This window comes from Bison bison, unplaced genomic scaffold, assembly GCF_000754665.1.
Source record: "Bison bison bison isolate TAMUID 2011002044 unplaced genomic scaffold, Bison_UMD1.0 scf7180017864162, whole genome shotgun sequence".
Taxonomy (NCBI): Eukaryota; Metazoa; Chordata; class Mammalia; order Artiodactyla; family Bovidae; genus Bison; species Bison bison.
Window position 1 is genome coordinate 1010988 of NW_011494734.1, and position 26394 is coordinate 1037381.

At 38.1% G+C, this 26394-nt stretch overlaps 1 protein-coding gene and 1 long non-coding RNA gene across 4 annotated transcripts; one reads left to right on the plus strand and one right to left on the minus strand.

Moving 5' to 3' along the window:
• On the plus strand, window positions 1-23662 carry RINT1 (RAD50 interactor 1). 3 transcript variants are annotated; one of them, XM_010841441.1, is made up of 15 exons: window positions 1-167; window positions 612-657; window positions 6281-6465; window positions 7949-8190; window positions 10428-10601; window positions 10700-10849; window positions 11397-11553; window positions 13376-13486; window positions 13583-13808; window positions 14548-14685; window positions 16779-16978; window positions 20373-20587; window positions 21873-22053; window positions 22127-22245; window positions 23303-23662. In XM_010841441.1, the coding sequence occupies exons 1-15, from the start codon at window positions 126-128 to the stop codon at window positions 23493-23495; spliced, it is 2379 nt and encodes a 792-aa protein (XP_010839743.1). In that variant the 5' UTR covers window positions 1-125; the 3' UTR covers window positions 23496-23662. The 3 variants fall into 3 exon arrangements, with proteins under 3 accessions (XP_010839743.1, XP_010839745.1, XP_010839744.1); XM_010841442.1 differs by having other exon boundaries at window positions 129-167; window positions 6281-6328; window positions 23303-23661; XM_010841443.1 differs by lacking the exons at window positions 10700-10849; window positions 11397-11553 and having other exon boundaries at window positions 10428-10626; window positions 23303-23661.
• LOC104989692 lies at window positions 23611-25515 on the minus strand. The gene is made up of 3 exons (XR_825400.1): window positions 24982-25515; window positions 24786-24873; window positions 23611-23682 (listed from the first exon to the last, which is right to left on the minus strand). It is a non-coding gene; the product is annotated as an uncharacterized LOC104989692 (long non-coding RNA).
• Between the last annotated feature and the right edge of the window lie 879 nt (window positions 25516-26394).

A 26394-nucleotide genomic window follows, 5' to 3' on the forward strand; every position in this document is an offset into this window, starting at 1 on the left:
GTGCAGGAAGTTGCCGTGGCGTCCGGCGCTACGGTCTCTGAGGCTCATCTCTGATCGCTGGCCGGAGCCAGAATCCATTGGCCACGCTGGCTGCGCAAGGAGCAGACGACTCGTGCGGAAGCAGGATGCTCCCGGCCGGCGAGATCGGCGAGCCACCCGTCACTCCGGTGAGGTGGCCCTGGTGACCCGGGGAGGGGACACTGGTGGCCCATTGAGGTGGCACAGACCTCCAGGGGAGAGTGTCTCAGTGAGGTGGAGTTGGCGGCCTGGGGACGCGGTTGCCATGACCCCGGGGAGATGGCCCTTGCTGCTCTGGTAAGGTGGCAGACCTCCCGGGGGAGGTGGCCCCAATGCCGTAGCTCTGGCGATCCCTGGTGATATGACCCAGATCGTTCTGGAGATGTGCCCCTGGAGGCCAGGCAAGGTAACCCCAGCTCTCCTGGGGATGTGACAGTGGTGGCCCCAGGGACGTGGCTCTTTGGGAACCTCCAGACTCTGGCCTCCCAGGAAGTTGAGAAGTTGTCCTCCACTGGATGCCCCCTGAGAGCTCTGTGTGAGTTCCACCTATCAGGTCAGTCTTAATGTGTTTGTCTTACCTGTTCTCCTTCTAGTGCTGCTCTGAAAATGGTGACCAAAAGAAGAACCTCAAGGAGAAAAGTAAGCAGATTCCAAACACCTTAGCACTTTCCACCCAGCCATCTCTCCACAACTCGGTCCTCGGGTCTGCATCCAGAAGGATCTTGTTAGCCTGTTAATCTTTTAGATAAAGTATCGTTTTTTCCTTTTTGTACAACCTGGTTGCATAGTTGTTGAGTCGTTCAGTTGTGTCCGACTCTTTGAGACCCCATAGACTGCAGCACGCCAGGATCCTCCATCCTTCACTATCTCCCTGGGTTTGCTCAGATTCATGTCCATTGAGTTGGTGATGCTATCTAACCATCTCATGCTCTGCTGCCTTCCTCTCCGTTTTCCTTCAGTCTTGCATGGTAATAAATACTAATTATCATCATGCACATATTTTTAACTTTCAAGATTGTAATATGTGGGGTAATTTGGAGACTAGCACTTCCTGATCCCTACCTAGTACAAGGACTGGTGTGGTTTCACTCCAGTGCTGACCTTCCACTGGGTTCAAAATAACTGGGGCCTGCCTGTTATTTTAATGAAGCATCAACTTGTTAAGCATCAGGAATTTGGAGGGGCTAATGATCTAGGAGAGATGACCATCATCGTAGTTGCATTTAAAGGAGTCAAATAATAATTGTTTAGTTGTACTTTACCTTCAGTGAATTTGCAGTTAACATTGATCTGGGAAGAGCACAACAAATCACCTGGTTCCTGGATCTTGAACTGGACAAGGAAAGGGAAAAGGTCAATGTTTACTACCTGCAGGGGCACATGCCAGGGTTGTGAACATTTGGCATTTTACTTTAATGAGCTAAATGTGCCAAGCTTTTGGAAAGCAAGGAATCATCAAGGGCTTTTGAAGTGAAATTTATGGGGAGAGGAAGGGGGAAGCATGGAAGCAGCTGTTCCATCAAAGAGTTTTTGGTTCTTCTGACCATGGCAAATAGTCTAGGAATGAATAGTGGTAACAGAAAGGGTGCCCATGTTACCATATTGGCTTTAGGACTTAGACTTGCCCTTAACATTGCCTGTTGCTACAGTCTGTCTCAGAAAGCAAGCTATGCGCACTTCATAGTACTTGGCAGTCACAGCTGCCACAACTCAGCTCCTTTTACCTAAAGGCAAAGGATTTGAGAGTATCTCATACCATTCAGTTAAACCCTTCCCTTTCTACCTTTCCCCCATTCATATGCTTGGGAAGTTGATGCCACTGAGCTGTAGATTTTATCTTTGCCCCTCCTTTGGTGGCTTGGTCAATTTCTCTGCAGTTAAAAGTGTGCTTTACAAAAAATAGAGGAGAGACATTAACACCTCCCTCCTCACCCCTGCAAATCACCAGTGGGTCATTTTAAAGGATGTTATTTGAATAAGAATGTACTATGGTGCATTTAAATGGTTGAATCAAAAGAGTATAATTTTTTTCTAAAAAGTGAAGATAGAATTTACTCTATAAGCTACAGCAAGCTTAGAGTTCACAAAACATTCCCTCTGCCCATAGCCCTGCCTCTGTGTCTGCAGATACATCACACAAACTTACATGTTTTATGTAAGATAAATGAAAAGACATGGCATTGAGACTCCTGTACATAATAGTATATGGATTGCTGTAGTAATAAAGTTTGATGTAGTCCAGCCAATTCTGATCATATCTGAAGAAGAAGAAGGTAAGAATATCATGTTAAGAGTCAGGAAACATGGATTTTAGTCCCATTTACAACCTTTTAAATGTAGGCTGGGCAAATGTTAGAATTTATAGTTGGGAAGTTGAGGCATAGACTTTTATTAGTTTTGCTTCTACCTATCAGTGGGCTACAGGTTCTCATAGTATGTGAAAAAGCATTTGATTCTTATAAATTGAATAGAACAAAGGAGAAAAAAAAATTTTATGGGCTGGGGGAGGGGAATATACACAGTGTTAAACACTGGCATATATTATGTTAATTGCTGATAGTTACATTTTACACAAGCATATCTTTATTTAGCTGTTCTTTTATTTTGTCAGAAGTGACTGTTGTTTTCTAATGAGGCTGATTATAACCTCTTGCCCTTCACTGCTGTTTCTTTAAAACTTTATTTTTGAGAAGCAGACTCACAGATATAGAGAACAAACTAGTGGTTACCCATGAGGAGAGGTAAGTGTGGACAGGCGATACAGGGGTAGGGTATCTAGAGGTACAAACTGTTACGTATAAAATAAGCACTGAGTGAAATAAGTCAGACAGGCAAAGACAAATATCCTATGATATCACTTATATGTGGAATCTAAAAAAATGGTACAAATAAATTTATTTACAAAACAGAAGTAGAGTCACACATGTGAAAAACAAACTTATGGTTACCTGGGGTCAGTGGTGGGGGGGAGAAGAGGGAGACTTGGATTGACACATACACACTACTGTATATAGAACAGAGAACTAATAAAGGACCTACTGTATAGCAGGGAACTCTACTCAATATTCAGTAATAACCTATATGGGAAGATAATCTAAAGAAGAGTGGATATATATATATAACTGATTCACTTGCTGTACAGCAGAAACTAATACAACATTGTAGATCAACTACAATAAAAAAATTTTTTTTAAAGCTATGAGGATATATTGTACAACATGGGGAATATAGCCAATATATTATAACTATAAATGGAAAGTAGCCTTTAAAAATTGTGAAGCTGTACCTGTAACTTTCTGTACAGCAAACTGTACTTAAAAAAAGAAAAACACTTTATTTTTGGCAAAGAGCCCAGTTCTACAAGGTTAAACTCCAAGGAAGAACAGGTGAAGTCCACCCAGGAGTGCTCCCCAGGAGGCGCTATGTTGTTCCCCCAGCTTTATCTTATGCGCATACCTTGTTTGCTTTATGGTTTTGCTTTTTAAGAAATTGCCATAGTCTTTGTAATGAAATATGTGCTAGTACAATCAAGCTTTTAACAAACCATAAATGGTTTGTTTAGAGAAGACCAAATCCTTTAGGCAAACCTGGAGTAGAGAAATGCACGGTATGTTCAGGTTTATTCTAATGTTTGGTTTCCATGAAGTCCATTCTCTCTTTCTCTGGGGCTTTCTTTTATAGTATTTATTTTCATTTGGAGTTCAATGGCTATTCCTCTAAATTTTTACATTATCTTGGGTTTTGTTTTTTTAAATTTCTAGGTACAACTTATATCTAGAGAGATTAAACCCTGTAAATGAAATAATTCAAGTTGTGGACTCAGTAGAGTTGAGCGTGTTTAGTATCAGGGAACTTAATGGCTGCACAGTGACATGATGGTGTTAACCAGTATAAAGTCTGACCCAAACTTCGGGTTTCCTAAGCTTCTGCAAGAGGGAAACCACCAGGAACCAAAAGGAGAAGCTTACACATGGAAACACACTTCAAAGGGAAACAGTTCATCTTAGCACATGGGGGTGGAGGAGGAGAAGGGTATCAGCTGTGGGTGGTGACGCTCCTACCTTCTTTGCCAAGAAGCTGCTCTGGGCCTTTGGGTTTGCCAGGTTCAGGGCACGTTCAGAAATCCGTCCTGGTGTAGACCATCACAAAGGTAGAGCTAGAAATCATCTGGAAAAGAGGAGCCGTGCTGTTGGTCCAGAAATTTAGAAAAACAATTGCCTTTGAAGTGAATTGTTTAACTAGAAATTTGTTTTCTTCAGTGTTTTGTTTAAATAAAAATCAGAATTTTAAAACTGAAATACTTGAATCTTCCTTCATTCTACAAAGATTCAAGGTAACTTGCTTAATTATGCCTTAAATATTCTGAATAGAAGAAGGTGTAGAGTCTTGCATAGTGAAAAACTGACTTGTGAAATACAGGACATCATTGACTTTTTTTGCCATGGAAACAATCTCACTTCAGATCATACAATTTAGTGGTTGTGCTAGCCATTTTGAGTTTTTCCTGGTAATTTGTGTTTTCTCTCATATTTCCTTTTTTCCCTGTGTCTGAAATGGTCAATTTTGTACAACTGAATTTGAAGCTTAAAACTGTTTTACATAAGGAGGAGTTTTTATTCACTGGTCTCCCTTTCAGATTTTTTTCATACACTTGAGATATTTCAATGCCATTTTTCTTTTTTAAACATTTTAAAACCAGAGTCTTCCTTTGATGTTATTCTAGACTATACCATCTGGTTCTTTACAAATTTTGAAAATATATTACTAATTTAATAGAAGCTGTATCAGTAGAATCAGATTTGACCTTTCCTCTCCAGTAACAAAATAGATTCTTAAGATACAGTTGTCTGGAAACATTTAATGTGTTTGTAACTGCATTGTCATGCCAACATCTATTGAAACCTCTGGTTACTAGGACAGAATTTAGTAATTTTTCCTTCACTCTGAATTGCTTCATCTCTTAAGCATTTTGTAGTATACTTGATCAATAAATTGCTTTATAGGTATTCATTTGGGTATTTGTCTATGTGTATATTTATATACATATATATACCCATATATAATATTTGTGATGCTGAAGAAGACTTTGAGAGTCCCTAGGAATGCAAGGAGATCAAACCTGAATTAGCTAAAGCTCCAATACTTTGACCACCTGATGCAAAGAGCCGATTTATTGGAAAAGACTCTGATGCTGGGAAAGACTGAAGGAGAAGAGGGCGACATAGGATAAGATGGTTGGATGGCATCACCAACCCAATGGATATGAATTTAAGCAGACTCTAGGAGATAGTGGGGGACAGGGAAGCCTAATGTGCTGCAGTCCATAGGGTCACAAAGAGTTGGACATGACTTAGCAACTAAACAACATATATATATATATATGCATATGGAGTCATCACTTGGTATCCATGGGGCATTGCTTTCAGAACCCTTGCATATATTAAAATCCCTGGATGCTCTAGTCCTTTATATAAAATGGCACAATATTTATATATAGCCTACACATATCCTCTGTATGCTTAAATCATCTCTGCTGACTGCTAAGTTGCTTCAGTTGTGTCTGACTCTGTGTAACCCCATAGATGGAAGCCCACTAGGCTCCCCTGTCCCTGGGATTCTCCAGACAAGAACACTGGAGTGGGTTGCCATTTCCTTCTCCAGTGCATGAAAGAGAAAAGTGAAAGGAAAGTCGCTCAGTCGTGTCCAACTCCTAGCTATCCCATGGACTACAGCCTACCAGGCTCCTCCATTCATGGGATTTTCCAGGCAAGAGTACTGGAGTGGGGTGCCATTGCCTTCTCCAAAATCATCTCTAGGTTACTTATAATACCTAATGCTAATAATAATAGTGTACATATTAATACAGTGTCAATGCTATGTAAATAATTATTGGAGCATGGCAAATTTATGTTGATTTTTGGAACTTCCTGGATTTCTTTTTACTATTTTTTTTATATGTAGTTGGTCGAACCCATGGACGTGGAGGGCTGATTGTATATATAAATATATAAGATATAGTGTGTGTATATATATATATATTCATATTCATTTATACACACTATAGTCATTTGGGTATTTTTGTGAACATATATATATATACACACACACACACACACATATACATACAAATATGTAAACAAAATGCCATATATAGTGTTTATTAACTTTTGAAAGTAGACATGTTGCCTTATATATCATTTGCATTTCCTTTAACTCTATAGTAGTTAGTGGTGTTGAGTAAATGTTATTCTTTTCATTTTAGGTGACATAAGTATTGCAGCTCTTGTTGAAAATGAACAAGTCTGTGAAGGTACAGATAATGGTGATCTCCCTTCCTGTGTGTCAGCATTTATAGAAAAGGAAGTCGGAAATGACCTTAAATCTTTAAAGAAACTTGATAAACTCATAGAACAGATGACAGAAAATAAAATGCAGTTAGAAGAACAGGCAAGTATTAAAACCCACTGAGACGACATCAGTAGTACACTCATTATGTGCAGTGTGCTCAGTTGTGTCTGAATCTTCGTGACCCCAAGGGCTGTATATAGTCTGCCAGGCTCCTCTGCCCATGGAATTTCCCAGGCAAGAATCCTGGAGTGGGTTGCCATTTCCTTCTCTGATACACATTATAATGTAATGTAAATACAACTAATATATCAATACATATAGATCTCTTCTAATGGTTTTATGGTATTCAAATGTGGTTGTACATAATTTAGTTAATCAGGCCCTTACTGGTTGATCTCTTTGCTATTCCCAGTTTTTATCATAAATAATATGAAAATAAACATGGTTATATTAAATCATAAATCCCACTGAATTATTCCTTTATTAAAAACTCGTCATGGCATCCCATTGCTTATTGGAAAAAGCCAGGTATTCTTGTAATGCCCAAGATGCCCCCTACCTATTTCGGCTCATCTCTGCATTTCTTTGGACTGGATTCTGTGCCCTCCTCCCCATTTTGCTCTTCTCTGATCACGACTGAGCTGTTTCTTTTGCCTGAAATGCCATTGCCTTCCAAACTTTCCTAAAAATTTCCACCAAGCCTACAAAGGTCTGTTCATGAGCCATGCAAGTACAATTGCCTGGAACCCCGTAAGAAGTGCAGAATTTCAGTCCCTACTTCAGACCTGATGCGTCTGAATTTGCACTCTATATCTCTAGGTGATTCCTATGCACATTCAAGTCTGGGAAACACCACCTTAGTACACCATTACACCTGGCATCTCTTTCATTGCACTAATCCCACCATTGACGATGTGCCTGCATCTTTCTTTCATAACAAGTGAGATTAAGGGCAGATGCTGTGTCTAATTTATCTATCAGTCCCTAGCACAGTGCCTGGTGTAGAATAAGTGTATCATCAGTGTTGATTAAATTGGAATTCCTCTAATATATTCTTATATTGTACTGATGCCTGATACTTGTATGTGTTTCTATCTACTATAAGAAAAATCCATTTAATAAAGTACCATTTCTAAAGACATTACCTGGCTATCTTACCAAGCATGTCAATGGTTCGTTCTTAACCTGGACTTAAATCAGAATCACCTGGCGAACTTTTGCAAAATACAGAAACCCAGACTTTTATCATCACAGTCTCATTTGTTTTTGAAGGAAAATCTTTAGTGGGTAAAGCAGGTAAATGTCCTCTCACTGGACCCTCTGAAAGTGCTTTGTGATAGTAGACCCAAAGATACGTACTGTTTACCAGGGCCCTCCCTACACACCTCCACATCAGCATTTTATGTTGAGGCTTGGGTAGTATAGGATGCAGAAATCCAACCTTTCTTTTGAGGCTTTTAAATGACAATTTTTATTTCTGTTTAGAACATACATGCATTTTGAAGGTAACTAATAAAGAAGGTTTTGAGAATCTTACCTGATATTTGCTGTTTTTTATTGTTTTTATTTTTGGTATGGTCAGGTACTTACAGTTTCATCAGAAATCCCTAAAAGAATTCACACTGCCTTAAAAAAGGCAGAAGAATCAAAGCAATTCCTTAATCAATTTCTGGAGCAAGAAACCCATCTCTTCAGTTCCATTAACAGCCATTTGCTGACCGCACAGCCCTGGATGGAAGATCTCGGAGCCATGATTAACCAAATTGAAGAGATTGAACGGCACCTTGCTTACCTTAAATGGATTTCACAAATTGAAGAACTAAGGTAAAATAAGCCTCTTTGTTCTCATAATTATTATTTTCCTTTGAAACTCTGTCTTAGAGAGTACATGGATGCCATTAAATAATTGAGTTAATTAAAGATTATAATAATGTGATTTTACCAGTTGTTATGAAAATAGCATTATGATAATGATTCCTTTATTGTGAATGAACATAAACTTTTCAGGGGCTTAATTTGCATTTAAAAGAAAGGAATCCAAGTAAAAAATTCAAGTCCTATAGTTGTACTGTGCATACACAATGAAAATTATAATGTCATATTAACAAAACAGCTCATCAGAGTAGTAATATTCCTCTTTTTACCTTTTAGAGGTGGTCACTTAATGAAACGGATTGCTTTATCTATGATTCAATATTTTTTTTTAGTGGATATCACCTAAGAAGAGCTACATAGTATATTATTAGATGAATAACAAGCCCTCCTACTTTTGAATAGGGAGAAAAAAAAAGACGGTAGACCCTTTGACAAAGCAGAGGTTAGGAGCACCAGAGCTCCTCCAGTGGCAGGTCTGCATGCATCTTATAAGCAGACTGAAAGTGAAAGTTGCTCAGTGGTGTCCGACTCTTTGCGACCCCATGGACTATACAGTCCATGGAATTCTCCAGGCCAGAATACTGGAGTGGGTAGCCTTTCCCTTCTCCAGGGGCTCTTCCCAATCCAGGGATCAAACCCAGGTTTCCCTCATTGCAGGCGGATTCTTTACCAGCTGAGCCACAAGGGAAGCCCATACTTCTACTTCTATAAGCAGACTTCTACAGTTCAAACCCATGTTGTTCAAGGGTCTGTTGTACTTCTTTTTGAATTGAATACATATCATTGATTGATTATGTCTGGTATTGGCCTTTCAAACAAGCTGAATTAACATTTCTGCTTACATTTTGCACATGTTTTGGTTTCATAATTTCAATTATGAAAATAGCTATAAAAGACAAAATCTGTTAGGAAACTTAATGATTAGAAAAGGGGAAGAAAGAAAAATGAGAGAATGAGAGTAGGGGAAGGCCAAAGCGCTGTCAGAAATACAGAACAAAACAAATGTGAGCTACTGCCTGAAGCAGAGCCAGTGGAAAACAAAGGTGTGGAGCAAGGACTAGCGCCTAGTGGAGCTGGGCGGGGTGACGGCGGTGCATGCCTGTTCCCACAGAGGGCGCTGTGCCCACCCAGCGGAACTGACGCGCTGCGGGAACCCAGCTCATAGTCAGCTTCCGTAGTCAGCTTCCAGCTCCTCAGCCAAGCCTTGGTAGAATGCACACAGGCTGCCTAGAGAGAGAGCACTAACTTCCAATTTCCTGATGACCTCTGAACAGAGATTAATGATTGAAAAGGTTAACTTTTGTTCCTTATTCTGGCTTAAGATATGGAATGTGATTTTTATCAAAAGAAGCATTTCATTTTCAAATGTTCTTTGAGCCAGTGTGCAAAATGGTAGTCATATGCTGAATTAGTTCTGAAGACATGTTGTATTTGGCTTGTTTTACAGAATTTGATTAATAGTTTGATTTTACATGGAAATCTTGATTTCTGATTCTCCTGAAAATGTTTAAGATTTGGCCACATTAGACCTACATTCCAGTGTGACAGCCCTAGCCTTAGGGTGGGGTATATGCTTTTTACTTGGCCCCACTTTGCTTTTCTTAATTTACTTTGCCTGTCAGGCCTTTCTAGGCATTTGACTTTGCTACCCTCGCTATAGAGCTTGCCTTAAATTTTATGTGCAGCTTGGCAGTAACTTGAAAGGACTCGACTCTGAGGTGCCACCTCCCTAAGTTCCCTATAGTCAAGTTCAGCTGGGCAAAGTAGGTACAGATTGAAGACTAGCATATTTGACTTACCAGATGCCACCCACATTCTCCCCTTGGATTATGATTCTGCAAAAGACAGATTTCTTAGAAATGAGGGGTGCCTGATAGATTTCTTAGAAATGAGGGGTGCCTGATGGAATGTGACAGAGGAAAAGTCTGTCCTATTAGGAGAGCTGAGCAGGCAAACGTGGAGGGAGATGTCCTGAACACAGCCCACTGCTCTTAGGAGGATGCTGAGGATTCCAGGCTCCTAAAGACTGGGGTATCAAGTTAAAAAAAAAACAAAACACTTTAAGTTGGTGCTTCCTTCTTCTTTTGGTTGTAGCTTTATGTAAAGCAGGAGGAAGAAGCAGTCTTCCACATTTGGAATTATTCTGAACAAAGTGTCTTTCAACTTTGCTATTCCTTGTCTTTCAGTGATAACATTCAGCAATATCTGATGACCAATAATGTCCCAGAGGCAGCGTCTACTCTGGTGTTTATGGCGGAACTTGACATCAAGCTTCAGGAATCGTCCTGTACTCATCTTCTTGGTTTCATGAGAGCCACAGTTAAATTCTGGCATAAAATTCTCAAGGACAAGCTTACAAGGCAAGGAATTTATCCATATTTCACGGTAATTGCTTTCAGATGGCTATTTGATGTTCATTGGGTTTGATAGCAATACTTCTCTCACTTTTCTGTTACAGTGATTTTGAGGAAATTTTAGCACAGCTTCACTGGCCATTCATCGCACCCTCTCAGTCTCAAACTGTTGGCATCAGTCGACCAGCCAGTGCCCCTGAGATATACAGTAACCTGGAGACACTGTTCTGTCAGCTTCTGAAACTACAAACCTCGTATCTTTTGGGGGGTAAAACCTACTAAAATTTCTTTTTTCTAGAGTGGATTTGGACCAGAAAGGAAAGCTTTCTGCAAGTGGCCAAGAAGCGAAATGGGGGGAGTACTAGGTTGGGACTTACCTGTGTGTGCGTATGTAGTGGGGGTGCTGTTCTCCTTCCAGGTAAACTGCGTGCGGGTGGAAGGGCTGTGAGGAGTTCTGAAGTACATGATTGACCCAAGTTTGCATCACATATAGGTCTCTTGGGACAATTAAAAAACTGGGCAAAATTGGAAGGAAGCCTTAGTAACTTAGTGTTAATTTAATAAAATGATTATTCGAATGTGTTTCCTTACTTATTATCCTTTATCTTAGGAAAGATTAATTCTAATAACATTTCCAATGGACTTTTTACTTAAGTCATATGTAATTTAAAGTGAGAGTACATATTATCTGTTATAATTTTACTCAGTATCATATATATCTGCTGGAAAAATGTTCTGTGTGTATACATACCTATATCTATACATATATGCATTTCTTTTTCCTTGACTTTACTATGTCAGAGATGAATTATTTACTGAGCCAAAACAGCTTCCAGAAAAATACTCTCTTCCCACATCCCCTTCTGTCATCCTGCCCATCCAGATTATGCTGACTCCCCTTCAGAAAAGGTTCAGGTATCACTTCAGAGGGAACCGCCAGACTAATGTTATAAGCAAGGTGTGCTTTGCTGCTTTTTGCCCTGGTTTTAATTAATAGCAAATACTAAGGATTTCTGTACTTTTGCTGGCTTAAGTTAAATTCTGATTCTATCCACAATTCTGTTTTTTCTCTAAAGAGCTAAATTCCAGTTTTGTCACTGTCCTTTACAGATGTAACTTGGGACTTGTGTTGATATGTTGTTAAGAAGCAGTGCACTCATTAACACACCATCTGACCACTTCTTCAAGTTTCTTCTGGGGTGTGCTGTAGCATTTGCTGTGGCACTTTTTTACAACTGGATCCACATGTGTACCACTGTGCAAAACTGCTCCTTCAGGTTTATAATACATCAGAAAGAGAAGTGAGAGTCAAAAGATAGTAGAGCATTAATTAGCTTTTGAATGGAAGTGCTGATGTGTAAGTGATTTGTAGTGGGACTTCCCTGGTGGTCCTGTGGTTAAGACTCTGCTTCCACCATAGGGGGCGTGGGTTTGATCTTTGGTCAGGGAACAAAGATTCCCATGTGCCATGCAGCACAGCCAAAAAATAAAAATAAAAAAGAATAATAATTTTAAAAATATAAAATGATTTGTAGCTATGCAGGAGAGAGTATAGGGATAAGTGACAGGAATGACTTTGAGGAAATTATCACCAGCATTTTAGTTGAGGGACCACACTCATGTGTATTGGACATCCTGTTGAGACTTTTTCTTTAATCTGCTCTGAAAATCAGAGACAACTGTTTTCAGTGAAGTTTGATTGAATGTGTTGAGAATTATAACCTTGGGAGTTGCTAGGGGGTGGATACTGTTTATCCTTGAAGTCTTCCTACATGTGATGCGGTGCAAGTAGCAAAGGAGTCCTACAGTAAGTGTTTTGAATTAAATGATTTTAAATGCCTGATTACACCAGACATTGTACATGTCACATATAAATGAGTTTACAGGCTTTATAGAATTGTAAAGGAATCAAGGGACAGGCAGTTATATCTACGTAGGGAAGAGTGGGATGACAATGAATTTCTGGTTCTCAAATTCAGCTTGTTTTGTACTTCATGGGTCTCCCACTCTTGGTTGGGGTGTTGGTAGAAAGAAGAGTAGAACCAATTAGGAAGTGGTAAGTGACACAAAAGAAGTCTAACTACTGTAGACAGGCAGTAATGATTTAAGGTAAGAAAATTGTTAGTTCTGTTGGTTGCTTTTTAAACTGTAGTTCCAGTGCTCCTAGTACTGTGACACGAAGCCTGAACTGTGCAGGCCCTGAGATTACCTGCCCCTTTTTCATTTCTGTATTCCTGGCATCTAGCACCCAGCAGGATTTTACCTTTCAGAAAATGTTTTAGAGTTCCTGTCCAACAAAACTTAGAAGGTTTATAGAATCACCTCTAGTGACAATTTAAAAAACTGCACACTTACATTATTTTTCTATAATTACAGCTGCCTTAAGTCTTTATATTTTTTGTAATGCAGACCAGCCAAATTTTTCTTAATTTAGCTTCTGAAAAAAAGAAAAAACAGAAGAAAGTCATGTTTAAAAATTATTTTGGAAAGTTATTTCCAAAAAAATTATATAAAGGCCATCATTCTTTGTGATACTTATCTTTTACATATTTCTAAAGTGCTAGGTTTTAAATATTTATGGTATTGTAAATTCATTAGTTGACTTAAGCCACATTATTGAAATTTATTGGGAGTACATTGGGAAACATTTGATTGTTAAGCCTTCCATGAATGTAAAGTGCAGAGTCAAAATTGTGCTCTTATGTATACAAACATTTAACTAACTGTAACTTTCTAGTTGGAATGACTTAAGAATTCAAACTGTTCATCTTCTTCCTTAGCCTGAATGGTACTTGGCTCAGGTTCTTCTGTGGATCGGGAACCACACTCAGTTTCTGGATGAGAAGATTCAGCCAATATTGGACAAAGTGGGCTCTTCGGTAAATGCAAGGGTAAGAGATTCAGTCCAAAGCATTTCAGTTTCAGAGTTGCAGGTGTCCATGAATAAGCTGTCTTTTTCATTACCTTATGCTTCTGTATTTTTTTAGCTTGAATTTTCTCGGGGCCTTATGATGCTGATTCTTGAGAAGTTAGCTGCTGATATTCCTTGTCTGCTCTATGACGACAATCTCTTCTGTCATTTGGTGGATGAGGTGCTTTTGTTTGAAAAAGAACTACACAGCGTTCATGGCTATCCTAGCACTTTTGCTAATTGTATGCATATTCTATCAGAGGAGACCTGTTTTCAGAGATGGTTGACTGTGGAGAGAAAATGTAAGTGCTCATATGGCCGTAGGCTGGGGAGAGGTATCTCTTATTGTGAATACAAAATTTTAGGTGTTATTCTTCTCCAGTTCTGGGTAGAAACTAGAGCCATCTAAATTTTTCTCGGTTGAGGTTTATCAAGTTGCCTTCAGAGATTATCTTCTTTTCTCCCCATCAAGCTTCAGTTGTTCCCACAATTGTACTCTACGTATTTCTAGGGTAGAATATTTAAGCCAGGGACTTCTCTGGTGCTCCAGTGGCTAAGACTTGCACTCCCAATACAGGGGGACTAGGTTTGTTCCTCAGGGAGCCAGATCCCATATGCTGCAACGAAGAGTTTGCTTGCTGCAGCTCAAGATGCTGCATGCCACAACTAAAAAGATACTGAGTGCCGCAACTAAGACTGGCACAGCCAAATAAATAAAAATACTAAAAAAAAAAATTTAAGCCAGTAGAGTTAACTGTTTTATGGATTTTACATATAGTATTTCTGCTCTTATGGAATCATTCTGGATGTGGCTTTTCTAGTCAGTGAAGATATTTGGAAGATTCTGGGTAGGTGTGGCAGGCAGAGGTAAAAGATCTTACTTAACCTTAAAATAGAGCATGTTATATATAGTGCAACTAGTAGGAGGGTGTACATTTACTTTTTTACAGAAAAATGATCATTCCTAAGAAATTATGAGTTGAAAGATTAGGAATTACAATCTGTAGCTACTTGTTTGACATAGTCTTTCTCATGTGCCAGTTGCGCTTCAAAAAATGGACTCGATGCTCTCATCAGAAGCTGCCTGGATATCCCAATATAAGGATATCACTGATGTGGATGAGATGAAAGTTCCAGACTGTGCAGAAACTTTTATGACACTACTCTTGGTTATAACTGGCAAGTATAGTCTTAAAGATATAACTTTGTTTTTTTTAGAACTACTGACTCTTAGCAGACCTGTGGTTATCAAGGGGGAAGGGGAATGGTGGAGGGATGGAGTCCATTAGGTGATAAACCATAATGGGAAAGAATATGAAAAAGAATGTATATATGTATAACTGAGTCACTTTGCTATATAGCATAAATTAAACACAAATTGTAAATCAACTCTACTTCAATAAAATTTTAAAAAGTAAGTAAAAGTACTGACTCTTCACTCAGTACTTTTGAAGTAGTTTGACAAAATACCATATAGTGATTATTATAATATCTTCAAATTCAATTTCTATTTTGGTCAAAACTCTAGCACAGTATTTTAGCTTTTGGATTTTTTGTAATTTAAGACCTTAAACATTAGTTTACATGAGGGAAAAATTCCTCATTTGTTACATAAAAACACATAAGAATTTGATTTTATTACCTGAATTCCCTTGTCTTTCAACTTTTCAAGTATCTTCAGTAAATGGTGATTGACCCAAATTTTAAATATTATTTTCTTCACTTTGATTTATCAGAGTTTATAGAACAATATAAAGTAACTTTAAGGACAAGAATGGGGGCTTCCCTGGTGGTTCAAATGGTAAAAAGTCTGCCTGCAATGCAGGAGACCTGGGTTCAGTCCCTGGGTCGGGAAGATCCCCTGGAGAAGGCAAAGTCGGAATAGTAACAGGAACGTCTATAGTCCAAGAATGTTCTGGCTGGAGGGTGGCCCAGCTGTCTCTAGCCCTGGTTGGCCTGTTCCTGTCCATGTTGCCCCTGGGGCACTGCAGACCTGCTGGTTCTCCAGGCACTACTGAGCTGTCACTGCCATGGTCCTTCTGTGCCTTGTCCATTTCTTGGGCCTGTGGGGTAACCAGAAGAGGTGTCATTCCAGCCCAGTCAGTAAATAATTCATAAGAAAAATATGAAAAACACTACAATACAAAAATATTTAGCAAAACTGATTTAAAAATCTTTTATTATGGAAATTTTCTCATATATATATAAAAGCAGCATAACGAACCCTCAGGTTATCTGTTCCTAAAGTTTAAAACTATTGCTTTTCTATTATGTATTTCCCCCCACCCCCCAAAATACAGATTTTTTTCCTGAAGTATTTTAAAGAGCATTTTAGACATCTTACCTTTTCACCTATAAATCTTTAATCACGTGTTTCTTTTAACCTATCCTACTTCCTCCTTCCTTTTTTAAAAAATGTCATTTGTTGAAGAAGTGGAATAATTTTTGTATATGATTTTCTCATATACCTTTAAAAAAAATTGAGTCATAACTTTTAAACTGAAGCACAGTTGATTTACAACATTGTGTTAGAGGCATAACTTATATACAGTGAAACGCATAGGTCATCAGTATATAGATCAATGAGTTTTGACAAATACCAGTACTTGTGAAACACATATCCTTAGGGAGTTTAGAAATGGATCCATACTTGAATGGTTGGTTGATTTTTGACAAAGGCACCAAAGCTGCTGCTGCTGCTGCTGCTAAGTCGCTTCAGTCGTGTCCGACTCTGTGCGACCCCATAGACGGCAGCCCACCAGGCTCCCCCATTCCTGGGATTCTCCAGGCAAGAACACTGGAGTGGGTTGCCATTTCCTTCTCCAATGCATGAAAGGGAAAAGTGAAAGTGAAGTCGCTCGGTCGTATCCGACTCCTAGCGACCCCATGGACTGCAGCCCTCCAGGCTCCTCCGTCCATGGGATTTTCCAGGCAAGAGTACTGGAGTGGGGTGCCGTTGCCTTCTCCAGGCACCAAAGCTAGCCAATAGGAAAACCCTATACCATAAACTTTCACATGCTGTGTGTGCTAAGTCGCTTCAGTCATGTCCAACTCTTTGCGACCCTATGGACTGTAGCCGGCCAGGCTCCTCTGTCTTGGAACTCTCCGGGCAAGCTGGAGTGGGTTTCTATGCCCTCCTCCAGAGGATCTTCCCAACCCAGGGATTGAACCCGTGTCTCTTACATCTCCTGCATTGGCAGGTAAGTTCTTTACCACTAGCGCCACATGGGAAGGCAATAAACCTTCATATGTCTTGTTAATTTTCTCCACAGACAGGTATAAAAATCTTCCCACAGCTTCCAGAAAGTTGCAGTTCCTGGAGTTACAGAAGGACTTAGTGGATGATTTTAGGATACGATTAACTCAGGTGATGAAAGAAGAGACTAGAGCTTCCCTTGGCTTTCGGTACTGTGCAATTCTTAATGCCGTGAACTATATCTCAACAGTGCTAGCAGACTGGGCTGACAATGTTGTAAGTTAATCTTTTATATTAAGTAATATATTAGTAATTTGAACAGTTTTACCTTTTGAAATGTTGAATCTGTAGCAAGCAGAAATAACACACGTTAGACAGAATCAAAACTGGGCCAAACTTAGGAGGTATGATTACAGTACATGTTTTTCTCATCTAAGTCTCGTATAGTTAAATCATGCTGATATTTTAATCATTGGAAAAGAAAGCCATCCTTTCATGAAATTGTAGTTTATAAAGTAAATCTTCCCTCTGTAGATTTTAAACTTGGGAAATACATTAAATGGTAATTGCCATCTCAGAAAAAGCTAAGCTTGTATAATGACGTCAAAATCAATAAAATTCAGAACTTTAAGGAAAATCAAAGAATAACATTTGATACCTCTTAAAAGTGAAAGTGTTAGTCACTCAGTCATGTCCGACTCTTTGTGACCCTGTAGACTGCAGCCCGCCAGGCTCCTCTAATCCATGGAATTCTCCAGGCAAGAATACTGGAGTGGGTTGCCATTCCCTTCTCCAGGGGATCTTCCTGACCTGGGGATCAAACCCAGTCTCCTGCATTGCAGGTGGATTCTTTACTGTCTGAGCCACCAGGAAAGTCCCTATTGAGTGCCTTCAAACATGACAGATTATGAAGAGTCATAAAAATAGAAACATTTTTAACCTAAATATTTCATACATTAAAATATTGTTTAATATTTTGTTTTTTTGAAACATACTCAAGAGTAAATAGAATGGTAAAATGAACTCCTATATGCCTCTCACCCATCTTCTAGTACCAATTTTGTTTCATTTAAGCCTTTCTTCTACCGCTTATACAGAATTATTTTGAAGTAGATCTCAGATATATTTCATGGTAAATATTTCCATATGTACCTCTAAAAGATAAGAATCCCTTTTTAAAAAAGCAGCGTGGTATCTGGGGATCCTAGTTCCTCAACCAGGGATTGACCCTACACTTCCTGCATTGGAAGTATGGCATTTCAACCACTAGACCATCGAGGAAGTCCCCAATATACTATGAATTTATAACAAAATATTATACTATACTGCTAGCATATCATATAGAAAAAAATGTATTCCTTTACTGTGAGAGAAAAAAAAAATGAAAGTCTTTATCTTAAATCCAGGATAATCAGCCAAAAAACAGGAAACAAATATACTAATAATAGATGTAAACAAATAGCTGATAAACACAATCATAATTTATTTTAATCTGGGCCTTTTGGCTGGGACTTAGTAATTATTTAAAGACTTTTTTACAGAAATGTTAACTGAAATACATGTGTATGATATCATTCTGCTGAGCAAGGAAAATAATTATTTCCTAAAATGAATATTAGTGGAATGTAATGATCAATGCATTTGTCTTTATAAAGTCACCTAGTCAGAATACATTCATTCATTATGTACTTTTATGTGTCATGTTCCTAATTTTAGTAGGTGCTTTATTCACTCACCCCCACCAACCCCCACAGTGCTCCATTTTCTGCTTAGCTTTTTCATAAAACAGTCATTCTTGCTTCTTGTGCCAATGCTTTAATAAGAGGCTCATTCAGGGGCACATTTTTAGCTTCAGTGAAATATTTGTGGAACATCATTAACTACTTTACTCAGTGCTGTAGTCGGTTAACGGAGATGAACTGGCCATCATCCCTGTCCTTAGAAAATTAATAATCTGATATTGAATTAACTGGTTCCTTCTGTCAACAGAGAAATAATCAAATTTTAGAGTTGACTCTTCAAATCATGACTAAATTTTGTGTCTGGTATGTTATTATGGTACAAATTTTGTTTAACACCAAATATCATTTAACCACATTCATAGTCCTTCAGCTTGTGAATACACTAAATAAAAATCATGTAAGCTCTTGAATTACCCAAAAATAGGAAGAATAGACAGAGTTCAGCTTCCATTCATTAGAGTCTGTACTAACAGCTGTCTGACCATTGCCAGATTGTGCCAAGCCTGACATATCCAGCCCATTCAGAATTAGGAGTTTTTCAGTCATAGGTGGCAGAAACCCAGATTAATGCTGGCCTGATTTGGGGAGTGGGGTGGCATGAGGTGAGGAACTTGTTTGTGTAACTGGAAGGATTAGGCATGGCTGCTCTAAAGTTATTCATTTCTGGCTTCACTCATAGGCAGGCTCTGGTAAATGTGGCCATAGGTGGCTCTAGGCTCCCACAGCCCATGAACAGTCTCAAAAGGACAGTGCTACTACCCTGACAGCTTGAGCAGAGATGCCAAGGCGGGCTCTCACATGTCATCTCTGAACAATCCCCAGTAGCCATGGCCAGGCCCCTACTAATAGACATTTAGGTTTTTGGTTTTTAATGTTTTACTAGTTATCCACAGTGTTATTTTCCTATAAGGCAGAAAGAAGAGTATTAATTCTACCTAAAACAACACTGTAAAAAAATTATATTTTAATTATTTTAACTCATGTATCTGTTAGTTTACTGTAGCTATCAATCTCTGTCTCGAAAAAATGAGATTAGCCATTAGGGGAATGCAAATCAAAACCACAATGGGATACCGCTGCATACAAACTAGAATGGCCATAATAATAATAATATAGTATCATTTATAAGCAGTGTGGAGAAATTTGTACCCTTATACACAACCAATAGGAGTGTAAAATGGTAGAGTTGCTTTCCAAAACTATTTTTTGGAAAATAGTTTGGCAATTCCTCAAAAGGTTAAATACAGAATTACTATATGATCCTGCAGTTCTACTCCTTGGTATATGTCCAAGAGAAATGAAAACATATATCTGCACAGAAACTTGTACACAAATGATCATAGAAATATTAGTCATAAAAGACAAAAAGTGGAAACAAGCCCAAATGTCTGTCAACTAATGAATGGATAAATAGGATATATCATTTGGCCATGAAAAGGAATGAAAACTGATACATATTACAACATGGTTGAACCTTGAAACATTATACCAAGTGAAAGAAGCTAGTTATAAAGAATCATAGATTATATGAGTCCATTTGCATGAAATGTCCAGAACAGGCAGATCTAGAGACAGAAGAGGAGTGGTTGCCTAGGGGTGGGGGATGAGGACGACATTGGGAGATGATGGCAGAGAGTGGGATTTCTTTCTAGGGTAATGAAAACATTGTAAAACTGACTGCTGATAGATGCACAACTCTGAATGTATGAAACGCCACTGAACTGTATATTTATTTTTTGGCCACACTGCACAAAATGTGTTTTCTTAGTTCCTTAACCAGAGATCAAATCCATGCCCCCTGCAGTGGAAGCATAGAGTCTTAACAAAGAGACTGTATACTTTAAATGAATGAATTATATATGAGTTAGATCTCAAGCTGTTAAAAAAAAAAGTATCTTAAACATGTTAACGTATTTTTTTGCTTTCAGTTCTTCTTACAGCTTCAACAGGCAGCACTGGAAGTCTTTGCAGAGAATAACACTCTGAGTAAACTCCAGCTAGGACAGCTAGCCTCTATGGAAAGCTCTGTCTTTGATGACATGATTAACCTGTTAGAGCGTTTAAAGCATGACATGCTGACCCGGCAAGTAGACCATGTTTTTAGAGAAGTTAAAGATGCTGCAAAACTGTATAAAAAAGAGAGGTAAGTCCTCTGTATTTTCTTATAAGTCAACTCTCAACTCCAGTTTATGAAAGTTAACAGATAACATGCAGTCAGATTTCCAAAGTGTCTATAGACAGCGTGGAGTTTGGCCTTTTGCACTCCCAACTTTTAACCATTTTTGATGGAAATCTTTCTAAAATATGTTTTGACAGTCTTAATCAGAATAAATGGATAATAACTTAACCTTCAGATGTGGCTGTAAATCCAGACGGCTGGTGTCTGATAGGGGGTTAAATGGCCTAGCCTGTCACCCACTGACAAAGCCAGGTGTTGCTGCAGTACCTGTGCCTGCCTGCACTGTAGTGTAGTCACTGCCCACGATTCCTTGTGATGTCTGTTACCTCCCCCAGATGGTGGCTTCCTTGAGCACAGGCAGTGTCTGTCCTAGCACAGCCGTGTCACACAGAGGACTTATCCGTTTAGAAGTGTCAATAGTCCCTGTTGTTTTGCTGAAAATTAACAGTGTAAAATTAACTAATGTCTTAAATGTTAATGCATTTTACATTTTAACTGTTTTATATCAGTAAGTCATGTTAAATTTGGAGGTTTACAGATTTTATCATCCTGCTTAAGTAAAGAGTGTTTCATTGAGAACTAAAGTATAAACATGAAAGAAAGTGTAAGTTGCTCAGTTGTATCTGACTCTTTGCTACTGTATCGTCCACGGAAGTCTCCAGGCCAGAATACTGGAGTGGGTAGCCTTTCCCTTCTCCAGGGGATCTTCCCAACCCAGGGATCAAACCCAGGTCTCCCGCATTGCAGGAAGATTCTTAATCAGCTGAGCCACCAGGAATCCCAAGAATACTGGAGTGAGTAGCCTATCCCTTCTCCAGTGGATCTTCCTGACCCAGGATTTGAACCGGGGTCTCCTGCATTGCAGGCAGATTCTTTACCAGATGAACCACAAGGGAAGCAAAAAGTATAAACATAGGTACAGGGAACTCCCTGGCCATCCAGTGGTTAGGACTTGGGGCTTTCACTGCTGAGGCCTGGGTTCAGTCCCTGGTCAGGGAGTTAAGATCCTGCAAGCTGTGAGGCATGGCCAAAAATAAAATAACATAACATAAAATAAACAAACAGGTATATTTATTTTCTGAGAGCACTTTTAATGTTGGGCTATATAGTTTTTCTTAGCCAGAATGCCCCAGAAAAGTGTATTTCCCCAGATTTAAAATAAGTAAAAAATCTTAAACATATAGAATGATGACAAATTTCATAATAAAAATGAATATGCTGCAGACAGTGCTGTTTCTGCTTTTTCCAGGTGGTTGTCCTTGCCATCGCAGTCTGAACAGGCGGTGATGTCCCTGTCCAGTTCAGCTTGCCCCTTGCTGCTTACTTTACGAGACCGTTTACTTCAGTTAGAGCAGCAGCTTTGCTTCTCCCTATTTAAAGTTTTCTGGCAAATGCTTGTAGAGAAGCTGGACATATACATCTACCAAGAAGTAAGTAAGAGCAGACTGTATTTTGGGCTGTGATGATAAAGGCAACTCCTATATGAATTGTCCTTTTTTTCAGATAATTCTTGCCAATCACTTCAATGAAGGAGGAGCTGCTCAGCTGCACTTTGACATGACTCGGAATCTTTTCCCTTTGTTTTCTCACTATTGCAAGAGGCCAGAAAATTACTTTAAACAGTAAGCACAATATTTAACAATTAACTTCGATGTTATCAAATTGTTAGAGGAGGTTGTTTACTTTTTAAACAGCTTTAAGTTTCCAGTGATGTTAAGTATACATAGCATCAATTAAAAACTTAAAATAGTCATAAGATGTGATGATAAAATGTGACCCATGACCTCCAAAAGTTGATCAGAGCTGCATATAAATTATATGTTGAGCTTTGTTTTCTAACACTTGGTTTAATGCTTATTACTTGGAAATAAATAGAATATGAAAGCAAATGCACTCCTGCCATATTGAGTAAATAGAAGAAATTTAAAATGTTTAGTACTGAACAACAGGCCAGGCCTGAAGAAAAATTAAACTTTGTTTTCTTAAACATTTGATATTAGTTTTGGTTCTAAGTATAACTATGGGGAAGGCAATGGCACCCCACTCCAGTACTCTTGCCTGGAAAATCCCATGGACGGAGGAGCCTGGTGGGCTGCTGTCTATGGGGTCACACAGAGTCGGACACGACTGAAGCGACTTAGCAGCAGCAGTAGCAGCGTAACTAACATGATATATGAAGAATTCTTAGCAGTATTTTTAGAAATTGGTATAAAACTTATTTAGATTTTTGAGATTATAAAGTATTCCTTTAAAACGAATAAAATGAAAGGTTTTTTTGCTCATTTCAGTATGATACTTATTTCTGCTTTTTTTTGTTTTATTCTGTATACCTATCTGCTTATATTTTGTCCCTTAATTTTCTCTTTTCCCATATCCTAAAGTTTTACCTACATTTAATATACTGTTAGTATCAAATATCATATTTGGGGAAGTAATGAATATGTGTTAAAACAATGATCCTTTTACCTTATAGTAATCTAATGAAATATAAAGTCTGTACATATACAGTCAACACATGTTGAAAGAGCCAAATAGTTAATCCATAGTTTTACAGAGGGCTTATGATCTGGCAATGCAGGGTAGCTGTTTAGTTTTTCTAAATGACATCATTACAGGACAATATGGGATGATATAGATAATGGAGATCTCATTTCCTTCCTGTTCTTTTTTTTTAAACAGTGTAAAAGAAGCCTGTATTCTTTTGAATTTGAATGTTGGTTCTGCCTTACTTCTGAGAGATGTCCTGCAGTCAACTTCAGGGCAACCTCCTGCCACAGCGGCACTAAATGAAGTTGGGATTTATAAACTGGCTCAGCAAGATGTTGAGATTCTACTTAATTTGAGGACAAACTGGCCTAACACTGGAAAATAAAGGGTCTTTTTTCGTTTGGGATTTTTGTTTTTTGTTTTAACAAAAAGGAACCCAGTTGGATTTCAAGTTATATGCTGAAGTTCTGAATTAATGAAACTGGACAACTGAAAACTTTATAGAATCATTTATTATCTGGGACTTAGAGTGTTATTAAAATGCTGACCATATTTCCTGAGTCCTCTTGTTCCTAAGAAAACAAAAACAGAAAGCTCAGAGGCCACGAAAACTCAGAGTAATTCCATTTACAAATATACACAGTGACTATGTCTGTTAAATAAAATACAGAAGCAGAGATAATAAATTACAGTCAACTTTTAATTTCTTTTGCCAGTTAGAAAAGACTGTTGCAGGTAATCTAACATAACATAAATTTTTTTAAAAAATCACTTTAAAATGTATGTTTTTAATTGAAGTTCCTGTATCTAGTTTGGAAATTCACTGTTTCCCATAAGAAAACACAAGAGATGGTGACTGAAATAGAATTTGCTCTTTCCACAAATGTCTTTCTATTTAGAATACTTCCTAGCTCCATTCCATGTGACAGTGGGCAACCTTTGCTTTGTGGATGAAACATTTTAACTGGAACACTGTGCTGCTGCCATCTGCTCTGAGGTAGGGAATGTAATTAAATATTTTTTGTTGAATATCTATGTAAGTAATGAGATGAGAATCTTAAAACTTTCTCCCAGCTTTTCCTTGGCCTTGGACTATGTTAAATTAGAGTTTTAAACACAAATTGAGCTAGCTTAGCTAAAGGCTTCTTTCTGTAAGTAGTTTCATTCCCATGGTTTTTTATTTCCTGACTTAGCATTTAGTTAATACTGTTCATGCTATAATACCTCAAATCCAAAACTGTCAGGCTGGCATGCAGCCTGTACTGCTGATAAACATTTACTGTGTGAGAAATCATTTTGAGAAAAATTTCATTACTCTGTATACAGAGATTTTCCAACTAGTATATTGTGCTTAAAGCTTTTCTGTTAGTTCTTCTGGCTGGTTGACGCTTCTCTATCTCATTCTCTGAGAACTGCTGGGGGTTCCCATTGAGAACAGAATGAAGCGGCCTCTGGAACCTCCTTACCCCAGCATCCCCTTCCTCCCCTCCCCCCAGGCTTAGAGACTGCTGTCAGCCCTTCCTGTCCTCACTTTCTAGACAGAAAGCTGAAAGTTTCCAGGGAATGAAATGCTTCTATCAAAAGGTAGGACCCTCTGTTTTAAAATGTATGAATTGTACGTCAACATCATGCCACATTATTTACATAAAATAAAGTCATTTAAAAATAAGCTTACACTTCATTCCTGAATTTTTCGAAAGTTACTCCATGTCCATCATCTTTTAAAACTTCATCTGCAGTACACAGACCCAGGGTTTTTAGTGCTATAAGAGAATAAGAAAAAAGAAAACTTTATAAAGTGAGAATTAGTTTCAACTAGGGAAACATGTAATGACTACAAATTATTACCTCAGTTTGTAAAAGATACTGACCTTCTTTATACTGTACGAATGATATGGATCCTTTATTCGAGGAGTCCAGCATCTCAAACATAGATGCAATATTAGAGTTATCCATAAAGAAAGGGAGAGCCACGCCTGATAGTCTGGCAATTCTCAGCCGTTCCAGTATAGATATTAAATACTCTCTTGGTCTTTCTGTAAAAGAATAGTTCCAATGCTTTCTGATAAGAAATTAAAATATGTCTGTCATAAATGGAAATAGTCATGTAACAATTACTAAATACCTATGTTTGAAGTATTGTACTAGGCACTGGGAATACAGGCCTTGCTTACAGGAAAGGCAAGACATTGAACATTAAATAATTATATACACAAGTGCTCTACTCCAGATGATTGAATAAAAATGTCCATTCAGGTCTACTGTATCCTTCAACTTCTCTGTATATTCATTCTAGTAATTTCTGAGAGTTTGATATTAAAATTCCCAACTAAAAACTTAATTCATCTACTTAGTAATTGTTATAGTGGAACTATATGTTACCTTGTTCTGTATTTTCCAAGTCTCTATAAATGTAATCATACTTTCATAATTTAAAAAAATAAAAATCAAGAGATGGAACCAAAGACAGAAAAAAAAAATGTCCAGAGATTAGACTTGTGCATAACATAGGAATGAAGATCAACTAAAAGAAAGGGTAAAGAATAGATTTTCAAAAACAAACATTTAGGTTAATATAGTCCTCCAGTTAGAAAGCATAAATGTTCAATCCTAATATAAGGGCAGTATTTTAGATACATAGGCTATCTTTCATCTAAACAATATTAAATATGAAAAATCAAGATCAATTCACTCTGTAGAAATAATGTAGGGAAGCTGTGATAATAAAGCTAAAAGAAGTATAGACATGGTGTGGCTCAGAAGAGGAATGCCTCACCTGCCCCATCACTGCATTCAATCCCGGGAGATAGATTCTTAAAAAAAGAAAGCCAAAGTCATTAAGAATTTCATACATCTATAAAAGTAGAAAAGCATAATGATCTCATCACCAGCTTCAACTGTTACATTTTGTGGCTGGTCTTATTTTACCATGATCCCATCTAGTTCCCTCTTCTTGTGTTTATGTAAATCACAGTAATCATCTCATTAGTGAATATGTAAGTGTGCATTTCTAAAAGATTAGAACCCCCTGTTTTGGTTGCGATATAACACATATTGTCTAATTTTAAGGTGTGCAACTTGTTGGTGTTGTGCATCTAAGCTGCAGGAGGATTGCTATGGTAGTACTAGTTAATGTTTCCATCACGTCACACAGTGAGCACTGCTTTTTTGTGAAGGGAATAATTAAGATCTAGTCTCAGCAAGTTTCATGCTTATAATACAGCATTGTTCTCTGTAATTACTATGCTGTGCATTAGATCTCCAGGACTTTATAGTTATCGACT